At 32.6% G+C, this 10971-nt stretch overlaps 1 protein-coding gene across 1 annotated transcript; it reads left to right on the plus strand.

Annotated features, from left to right (window-relative positions):
• The first annotated feature begins 251 nt into the window (after window positions 1-251).
• Window positions 252-10905, plus strand: LOC130645535 (uncharacterized). The gene is made up of 3 exons (XM_057451553.1): window positions 252-608; window positions 886-1649; window positions 7605-10905. Exons 1-3 carry the CDS (start codon window positions 408-410, stop codon window positions 9004-9006), a joined length of 2367 nt encoding a protein of 788 aa, XP_057307536.1. The 5' UTR covers window positions 252-407; the 3' UTR covers window positions 9007-10905.
• The last annotated feature ends 66 nt before the right edge of the window (window positions 10906-10971 follow it).

Consider the following 10971-nt stretch of genomic DNA (forward strand, 5'->3'; position numbering starts at 1 on the left):
CCAGATATGGTAGTGAGTTGGTACAATGTTTAAAATTCACAAGCCTTTTTTTAAAATCATTGATCTTAAACATGAAAACATTTTTTTTCTAAACCTTCACAGGCCTAGCTTGCAGTTACGTAAATTCTGAAACAATTTTCAGTTGTTTGTGCACAAAATACAAATTAATAAATGTGAAAATTCCGAAAAAACCGGTCTGTATTTTTGCAGAGCAAACAAAGCAGTAATTAGATTCTGGTCATTAAATTATCAAGAATTACTTTATTCACCGGGGTGTGTAGAAATTATTCACAATAACAACAGGCTTCAGGATAATAATGGTGAAATAAATAATAAATAATGGATCGAGGAGAAACATAAGCAGAATTAAGTTTTAAACTAATGGCTAATGATCTTTTAAAAATATCATGGCCCAGAGCAAGAAGTTTGTTTTGGATGTGTATGTCCAGGAAGATCGTGTTGACAGGGTGAAACATTATGCTGAACATGTACAAAAACTTTTCGATGTTGAACTTCGTTTTACTTCAAACGCTGGCAAACAATATATGCCTGGTGCAGGACAGTGGATTGATGTTGAAGGACAACGAGGCAATGTTATTAAAGCTAGGGTTTGTTGTTAATGAATTAAATATTATGTTTTATGAAGTTATTTTTATAATCATCTCAAATGGAGTATCCTTAGCGTTCGTGTGTTTTTTGTTGACTTTTATAAGTTTTTGTTTACATTCCAAATTAGGTTTCTTTCGTACGACCGTCATCTCATCAGACTACATAGCTATTCATTCATGCAGGCCATGGATTGAAGTTCATTTTTTAGATAAGAAAAGAAAATTTGATATATATTTGATTTTTATTATGATATATATTATTTATTTAATTTTTTAGGAATACGTGAAAGGTTTGTCAAACCCGGAGGAGGTTATTCGTTTACGATTTCCACCGCCGGTTTATGAATTACTTTGTGGAAAGGATGAAGAAAAATATTACGATCTAGAGAAAGAAACTGCAGTTAATATTGTTTTTTATTCGTTAGAAGAAGTTGAAATATCGGGTTCAATATCTGGAGTAACAAAAGCTTCTAGTGTTGTTGAGGAAATTATCAAAACATTTATTGAAGAAAATAGTTTAACCCTCGAGTATGATGACGGTGTTGATTGTGCCGCTTCGATCGAAGCCGACAGTGGAATTTATGTAAAGTGTAGTCACGGCGTCGACTGCGTGCATGACCATCACTCCGAATTTTCAAATTATAGATATAGTAATTTAACTGTTGATGAAGATATTTTAGAAAACTCAATTGGTTTTAGTTCGGAATCAATAAATGACAAAGACCCAAAGTGTGATAGTTGCTCTCAAAGGGACTCTCAAGAATTACTCGACAACGAACTCATGGAGTATGCTAAAAAGTTAGGCTACAGTGAAGGGCAAGTTAAATCAGCTATGAAAAAACTAGGCCCTGATACTGTGGACCAAAATGATTTACTACACGAACTTATAAAAGCCTCGAATTCTATACGAGATGGAAAACTTTGTGGGGAAAATGTAAAAACAGATTTGTCAAGTTTATATGAATCGATGACAAGTGAGGCAGGACCAGATAATAGTTTTCTTCGACATGTTGTTGTTGATGGTTCAAACGTAGCTATGAGGTATGTCATTTTATTTTGTGAAACTAGCTTGATCAGTGCATAGTGGTTTTAGTTTTTGTTAATTAGAAAGGACTGGGAAGTTTAGCCTCATATTTTATCTGTATTTTAAAAGCTATGTGGTGTGAACCATCCCTATTGATGATGTCAAAACTTTTGTCAATTAACATCGGATGTTACCTAACAAACTTTAGATTTTTTGTATTAGAATGATTTAATTCATTTTCCTTTTTTTTGCTGTTGTGCACAAAAAGATTAGAGAAAGATGCACAAAGTTTTTACTGTATTTAGAAGAAGTGACATTTCAATGTTGTTTTTTCATAGATATATTTTTTGAAGTTTGTATCATGCTTGTTAATTAAATTCCGCGACTGTGTAGTTTTTATTTTATAAACAAATAGAACAAAAACTAGTCATTTCAAAAATTTCTTTGAAAAGAAAACTGACACCAAACTATCACAAGCTGATTTACTTTCCTGGGGGAGTGTTGCTGCACATAAATTTTGTTTCTAATTTTATATCCAGCTTTTTTTTATTTAAATAGTTAAGCATGAAATTATTTGTTTCTGTTTTTCACTCACAGGACAACAAACACAAATTTGCAAGCATGGTCTAGACATGCATTCGAATTTATTTTGCCCTGTTTTTAGCATCTTTGAAAGTTGAAACTTTTAAAAGTGTTTGCATCAGACATCTTTTTATAAAACAAACTAAAAATTTTAAGCACTGCTTAAGCCATCTCTATAATATATTCTATGTTATAATAACCATATTTAATTTGTCGAAAAAATTGGGTCATCCTAACCACACGCGAAATTTTCAAGCTACATAACAAATGTAATATATTTTTATCAACTTAGCCGTTAACCGCTAACACAGTCTAGATCAGATTGGAAAAGGGTCATTAAAATACCCCGTCCAACCCATGCTAGCATGGAAAACGGACGTTAAGCCGAGAATGATGATGATGAGCTGTAAAAGTTGTATACGTCTTATTTGTTGAGTTTTCTGTATTACAGCAGAACGACAAAGCTTTTTAATAATATTAGTGAAGCTATTGCATTGTAGTTATAACTTTAAGGCCAAATAACTTGGAAATAAGGTGGTGATGTCAGTTATTTTGTCACATTGTAGGTAACTAAGGACTACCAAAAACCAAAATTAGACCAATTTCCTAAGCTGGGTCTGTCCACCTGTTTCAGACTCGACAAGTTGAAGACGTCATCAAAAAACTTAAATAGAAATATCTTAAGAAGGAACATCTCATTGTATACAATTTCTTAATCAATATTACAAGATTTATAACAGCAGAACAGGTAAAGAAATTTCTGAAAAAATTATCTTGAGTAATAACAGGTTGTTGCTGACATCATCAAAATTCCTGTAACAGATCTTTTTCATTGTTCCTCTGCCTAAGAAAATTTTTCCACGGTTTTATCAACCAGTATACCATAAAGCTGAGAGTTTTCACCAAGAACACTTTAATGAAAACAGGCCTCAATTTCCTACTTTATTAATGTAAATGATGTAAAAATGTAACCATGATGCCTTCACCAACTTGCCCAATAAATGTTTTCAGTAATATTTCAGGGGAAGACCAGGACTAGTTTAGAAGATTTTGCAATGATCAGAAAAAAGAAAAACCCGGCACCCTCTCCTTTTAGTGGCCTCGCTGTTACAGCATGACTTCATAATGCAGTGTCTTCAGCCTTAATAGGGGTCGATGATTTTTTTAAAAGTGTATATATAGGTAATTATTTTATCTGATATCAACAAAACCTTTCAAATTAAGACGTGATTTTTCAGCAAAATGTCATTTTTTGTGCCATCAAAATTTGTTAACTAAATTTTTTTGTTTCAAATGTTATTTTTATCCGCCCTATAAGGTTTTTACATGCAACGTATAGGTTATTGTAAGGGGTTAATTACGAGTCAAGTATTAAAAATAGAACATTGTAATTTGAATTTTGTTTTCTACTCAGTCACTTTTGGCTAATTATGTTTTGGGTGTTTATACTTTTTAATCAAAATAAAGTTATATTGAGTATATAATAATGCATAGTTCAAACACACAAGGGATAATCTGAAAATATTTTGTATCTTTTTTACTTGAATTCTACTCAATAAAAATTAATAGAATAGCTTTTTTTTTTCTTTCTGTTTACTCAGTTCATGCAAAAAAATCATATTTGAAAATAGAAAATTATTGTGAATCTCATAACAGCTAAAAGACTAAATTTTTTTTTTCTAGTTACTATCTGCCTACTTGCAGGGTGTAACCCAAGAATTCTGAACCATAGCCGTTTGGATCCCAATGGGGATTTGGTATGGTCCTCTGTAGTGAAAATTGAGCTTTGATGTCAAGTCAAGATAATAAAGCATTATATTCCTGTTGAATTAAAAAAATTAAGTAGAAATTCTAATTGATACTGTGTTTTAACAGACCTCTTAATTCTGACATGGCATTATAGTTTACATGGCATGTTGTTGCAATGATCCAAAAAATGTCGGTTTCTTTAAAACGGATTAAATTGCCAGCAAGAAGAATATTCTAATTTTTATTGGTTTAGCAATTTCTAAATTTGTCATAATCTATATTATAATACCCGTATACGTCTGTCTGTCATGCAAAATGGTATCTTAGCTGCGCAAGTAGCGAGATGCCCGTGATGCGGTATAAAAAGGACGGGCGAACCCGTGGATTTTTCCACTGGCTAACGACTAGTAATACTAATACTCCCAAACAGAAATAATCCACTCACAGGTTTCCCAGCACTCATCTCAGATTGATGATTTATATTCTGAAGAGATAAATTTCTATCACTACGGCATTGAAAAGGTCTTATGTCACCCTATACTTTAGTCCCACTATAATATAGCCCCTCAGAAGTAAAATAAAGCAGATTTCCCAGCAGGTCTTGGGTTGTAACCACCCCCTCCCCCTTGGCTTTTTTTTTAAAAAAAGCACCAGGTATCAGAATAAAAAGGTGAAACTGAATAATATTCAAAGTATTTTGTAGACGAAATCAGTACGTATTAAATTTAATTTGGTAATATAGCTGTCTGTTTAAGGGGCTGCATTTTTAAGGGGACACTTAATGATTGCATTATTTTTCGTTTCTTCTTTCAGGTGGAATGTATAAAATTTAATTTTACAAAAGTTATTATGTTTAGTGGAAATGGTTTCTAATATGTATCCATATGGCAAAAAAAAGTATTTACCGCCTTGTTAAAAGTGTTTGTTGAAAAGTAAGAACAAAATAAGAACAAATATGGCTGTAAAAAGTTTAAAAGAACAACAGCCAGCCTAAGGTTGGATTTTACTAGTTCTTAAGAAAACCCTGTATTTAATACAGTTTTTAAAACAAAACCTTGGTAAAAAATCGTGGAAAAACACTTTGTTGATACTATGTAAACTGAAAAAGCGAAATGGCTGTGTATTATGTAAAAGTATTTTAACATTTTGTGATCTGAGCAATGTAATGCTGTATACTCCAAGACTTTGAGTCGTAATTCTTTGTTATTCTGTTGCTTTTTATTTTATGATTATTTTTGTTGTTGTTGTCTCTATAAAAAGTACAGTTTGAATTGTGTCATAAAGAAACACAAAATTATATTTTTGGAAAACATAAATATTATTTAACAGTTTTCAACAAGTGAATGTTTGAATATTAAATTTTTTATCCTGGATCAAAAATGTTAAGATCTCCCGCTGTCGCTTGATTAGTTTAGGAACTTGAGATATTTTTGACTTATTATGAAATCATTTGAAGCATGGTGTGCGAGGGTTAGTGACTAATGGGCAGTGTTGTTGTAATAGTACTTAAAGTCATCTGTAGAGACAACGAACTTAAAAGTTGTATCTTTTCATAACTCCATTAATTTTGAAAATATTTGTTCTGTGGTTTTTAAGATACATTTAATGTGTTTTGTTAGTTCGTGGTTTTTCTCTTCTAATTTGATCATTTAATCTTGGTCAACATAGAAAATTAGGTGAAATTAGCTTGTTGAGGTCTAAGAACTTGCATTGGAAGTGTATATGGTATACTATTTTCATGTTTAAATAAGAACCAAAAAAAGTACAAAAAAGTCTCAACTCCTTTGCCATTTGAGATTTTGAAAGAACTTCACGTGGCAGCTAATCAGTATAAAACCTTATGAATGCCTATTTTTACTGCATAAAAAAATGATGATGTTTATAATTCTTGCTTCTTTGATGTTTTAGTGACTAATTCTTCATCTATTTTTAATTAAACGCAATGTCAACATAAAAGAATGCATGGGAGGGGATCTAACACAAACAATTTCTCAAAAGTTCACTTATTATTTAGTAAAGGTGGAATTAATTGCTAATAGCATTGAATAACCTAAAAACTTTAAATTTTAACTAATGCATGAAAAAGACTTTGTTTAATTAATTTTCTAAACATTGTAAAGGTCTATACTAACTTTACTGCTTTATTTCTCAAGTGCTATAAATATGCGTTTGTGTTTTGTGGCAAATATCAGGGCCCAGCGTGGTTAGCGAGGCGAAAGGGCGACGCAAGCACATCTACATTTGCAGCGAGTAACGATTTCATTTTTGAATCTGTTATGCGGCCGTAAATGCTGTTGCTAAATCTAAAATTGATTCAGTGGTACTGTGTTTAGTGAATTGGTTGCTTTCGTTATTTAGTTTTTTAACATTTCAATGATGTTTCGTAAAGGAAATTATTCAAACCACTTTAATCATTCTAGAATGTGGCTGCTTCTCTTGATGTGATTAATTGATAAGTTTATTCCTATGTTTATTTTCTGTCAGTATGTCTGATATTGATGAGCCGTTTAACCAATTTATTTACTAATAGCTTCAAGAATTCTTATCTTATTATGTTGTTTTTTTTTTAATAAAAACACGTATTCCTCTCTGATGAAAATTATGGAGTACGAATTAAAGTTATTAGATGAAAAATGCGAACAATGTTATTTACTGTACAGTAGGACTTTGTGAATAATCACAATGCTTTGTCTCACTTTCGTAAATAAACAATTCGTTGAAAAATGGAAAATAGTTGTGGGTTTCCCTTCCTTTTTTGAGAGATTTGCTTTTTAAAAGCTACATCACTACAATTTTTTTATACATGTTTTAGTTGGAAACGGGTATGCTGATGATGATGCAAATATTGAATTTAATATAAATTGTAATGTTTGTACTTGCTTGTCAGACACTCACAAATTCTATCAGCACTAACTAACTCAGTATTTAATATTTGACAATTTTATCCATTCGTTTATTTGAGGCCACATAAAAACGTTTAGCAGTGAACTATAACATTATTAGAAACCAAGACTACGAGGTGCTAAGTTTTTTATAAGAAAAAAAAACGTGTAATTTGACATGTAAAGATTCGCTTAAAATTTCCGCTCATTGAAGTTTGTATAGTCTCATCAATATATAGTTTTTATTTTTATCCGATTTCGGTTGGAATGAATAAAGTATTGTTAGACAAAAAAATTGTAAACAAACTATTTTTCTGAATTAATTTTTGAAAGGATTAAATATATGGTGATATACAGAGCTAATTAAGAGAAGTTGTTACTCAGATTAAATCATTTTACAACCGACCACAATATTTTGTTTGTCTGGGGACTAATGCTCCTTTTATGGAGTGGACAAGATAGCTACAAGCTGAATAATGATTAGAGGTGATCTGTGCTCTGCTGCATCATGGGATGATTATAATAATTAACTACTTTTAGCTTGTGTTACTAATTTTAGCATCTACTACTGGCTGAGATTCAAGTATTTTTTATATATTTAGTGTTTTTAATTAAATCAGAATTGGATATTTTCCCTGTATGTCCTAATTAGGAAGTTTGTAATATTGTTTGTTTGTGTGTTTGTTTTTCTATTTATGTGTCTGTTTGCTTGTTCTTTATAAGCAGTCAAGAATGATAGATTCCATTTTCTTTATTTAGTCATGGTAAGAACCAGGTTTTTTCTTGTCGTGGTATAGCTATTGTTGTTGATTGGTTTCAAAAGAAGGGCCATGCTGTTACCGTGTTTGTACCCAACTGGAGAAAAGAGGCTTCCAAACCCGACACGCCCATTATTGATCAAGAAATATTGACGCGACTAAGTGATGACGGTGTTGTTAGTTTCACACCTTCGAGGAGATTAGAAGGAAGACTCATTCAATGTTATGACGATCGGTTTATCGTGCGGTTAGCTGTCGAAACAGACGGCATCATTGTCTCAAATGATCATTTTCGTGATATACAAAGAGATATTCCCGAATACAAAGATTTTATTAACAGACGTTTGCTCATGTATACATTTGCCGGCGACATATTCATGCCGCCTGACGACCCTTTAGGTAGACACGGCCCTACTTTAAAAGACTTTTTACGTAAAAATGTCGAACGACGTGGTACACAGTATTGTCCCTATGGGAGAAAATGCACTTTTGGTCCTAAATGTAAATTTTACCATCCGGAGAGAAGACATTCGGGATCTTATGTTAAAAAACCTCTTCCTCCACCACCACAGTCATCTGGATCAAGACCTCGCTCTGATCCTGGTCAGAACTTGAATCCAAATGTGGATGGCAAACAAAGACCAATAAGTTTACCAAATTTGGAACAACTCTATATTTCTCCTCCTCATTCATTGCATAGATACATTTATATTCAAAATCCTAATCAGGCTTACCAAAGGCCTGTTAGTGGGCCCCCTTTCCCTGAAAGTAATAATAATCAGTACCCTAGTTATCCAAGTTGTAGTGATAATAACTTATCTCGGAATTCTGCGGATATGATGCAACAACAGCAGCAACAGCAACAACAAAGTCGAAAATTCAGTGGCGATTACTCTCATTTCAATCACACGAACGTCCCCGGACAATATATAGTGTTATCTCACCGACCTCACTCAGGAGAGTATATCACACATATGCCGCCCAACGTGGACACTGTAGGCAGACCTCTGTCGTCAGATTTTAGTAGTCGCCCTTCGTCGGGCGAATATAGCTATAGTAGCGGAAGTCGACCAGCGTCTGGTGAATATGGCAACAACAGTCGACCGTCGTCCGGAGACTATGGCTCTGTACCGTGGGGATATCAAAGACAAATACCGTACAACTCTCACGGAAATTTCTACCCAAGGAAGAACTATTTTAAAACGCGTGGCGCTCAAATGTTACCAGACACAAAGGAAGAGCCACGTCAACTTCAAAGTTCACTTAAAATCGATATTGTTGAAAAGTTACGGGAGTTATATCCTGATCAATACGACAAAATTTTGTTTGTGCTTCGAACGTATCCGGACATCCGTTGTGTAGAAGATGCAATACCCTTTATGAATGAAGCTATCAAGGCTTAAATGTTCTATTGTTCTTTGCTTGTACGTCTAACTTGCCCTGTATTGTTCTGTAAAATTGTTTTTGATCATCGTGATTTTTTAGGTAAATAAATAAATTTTAAACGTAATATACAATTATTGTTATTAATAAAATTAATCATCGGTTTTTTTAGTGTAGCAATTTCATACTTTTCTAATCGTATGACAATTTCCCTTCACTTCATGACAAGTATAAATCTTCTGCGAAGGACTCTTGCCTCTGTTCATCCTATCACTTTTAAAAGGTTTTACAAAAAGGGGAATTGTTGTTCGAGTTATATGTTAGTACTATTGTTCTGTGGGATTTGAGTCTGTGTAATCATGAGGGTTGAATGCAAACACCGCGACATCCCGTGACTTCGTCAAGTTTACATCCTTTTTCGTTGTTGAGAGATTCGAGGAGAGATATTTATTTTGCCTTTTTGTATTCAGTCTCACTCGACATAACGTATTTATTTACGAAACCTTTTTTTATATTTTTAAGAAAAAAGGAATTTTATATTTTAACATGACTGACATTTTTGTACACCTAATATTTTTCTAAACAAGGCAAAACTTGAAGGTGTTGAAAAGTTTCTCACTTTTCATTATTTTCCGACGCTTTTCATATAAGATAAAATTTAAGCAAGCAGCCTAACCGCAGATATTTGACAACTTCTCATGGTATATAACACGAGACGACAAGTCAAAAGTTATTAGTGATCAAAGTTGTCATGTTGTGGTTAGACATAGTTAAAATGTCTCATTAATATTTACCCCCCATGTTCAACCATCCACCCACATAATAACTTGCAATAACAAGAACTTCTCTTCCCCAGAGCTCTTTGCGATAAATCATCTCAAAAAAGCTCTGGGGAAAAGGATGGCTACAATGCAATGCGGTTATCGGTTGCCGGCCAAGACTTGTATTGCTTATACACATTTTAGTAAAATATATCATTTGCTACTAGTTTATTTTTAATGTAAAGATTTCTTCCATTTTATAAGTGGCTAATAAGTGATTATAAGATGATCGTAAACTTGGGATCACGTCCAGAGGACATGAATGCTTCGCCTTTAAATTATTTTTGCCACCTAAATTTCTCGATGACTTTGCGTTTCAGAGTGTTTGCTGAGAGCAATGTCCTCTGGAAATGTTCTCTTTAATGTGTTGAGAAAAATTAAATTAACAAAACTCTTCATAAGAGGAACGGTAAGACCTGCTTTCAAGGTTGTCAGGGAGAAAAATTTCGCCATTTTTACTTGAAGCAAACAACATTGAAGGAAAACAAAACTGCTTCAGAAAATTTGCGGAATTTTATCTTCCCTGTCTGTAGACAGAAGCTAATGTAACTTGAAGTAATATTGTCATGCTTCAAAGAACTTATTAGCTTCTTGTAATATTTATATCCTTATCTTTGGAATGTACTTTTCCCAGTTTATAAGCATTTGTAACCAGAAACTAGAACTTTGTTAGCTTTCGTTTTAGACATTGCACATTCCAATAATTCAAATTGTTCATTTTCACGTTTTTAGGCTCACCTCGATCTATGCCTTTAAATAGCGTTTCTCTTATCAAATTATAACAATTCCTTGATTTTTTAAGACCGCGCGTGTTTATCTTGAGGCTGTATCAAAATGCAATGGTCTTATATATAGATTCTTTTCTCCGTGGTCACACACAAAATCACCGTTTTTTCTTTACGATCAGAAACTTCATATTTTTATATTAACGTATTTTCTAGAAAGTTTTATTTTTTATTTCAATGTTTTTTTTATAAATTGCTACCTATTTTTTATAACAAACTAAAGCTGAAAGCTTCAAGTTTGTCAAATAGATGTAAAAAATTGTAAAAAAGATTTTGTTAACAAATCCAGTCAAAATATATATTCGCTACTGGATACCAATGACAAGTACTTTTATAAAATGTAAAACGAAAAATTAAAATTTTGTAGTCATGTTTTCTC

This window comes from Hydractinia symbiolongicarpus, chromosome 5, assembly GCF_029227915.1.
Source record: "Hydractinia symbiolongicarpus strain clone_291-10 chromosome 5, HSymV2.1, whole genome shotgun sequence".
In the NCBI taxonomy this organism is placed as follows: domain Eukaryota; kingdom Metazoa; phylum Cnidaria; class Hydrozoa; order Anthoathecata; family Hydractiniidae; genus Hydractinia; species Hydractinia symbiolongicarpus.

What these genes read in the sequence shown, in the direction of transcription:
- LOC130645535 (XM_057451553.1), top strand. Translation starts at nt 408, where the DNA reads ATGGCCCAGAGCAAGAAGTTTGTTTTGGATGTGTATGTCCAGGAAGAT. An exon ending in GCAATGTTATTAAAGCTAGG is followed by an intron (nt 609 to 885) that starts GTTTGTTGTTAA and finishes TTAATTTTTTAG; the next exon opens with GAATACGTGAAAGGTTTGTC. An exon ending in GGTTCAAACGTAGCTATGAG is followed by an intron (nt 1,650 to 7,604) that starts GTATGTCATTTT and finishes TTCTTTATTTAG; the next exon opens with TCATGGTAAGAACCAGGTTT.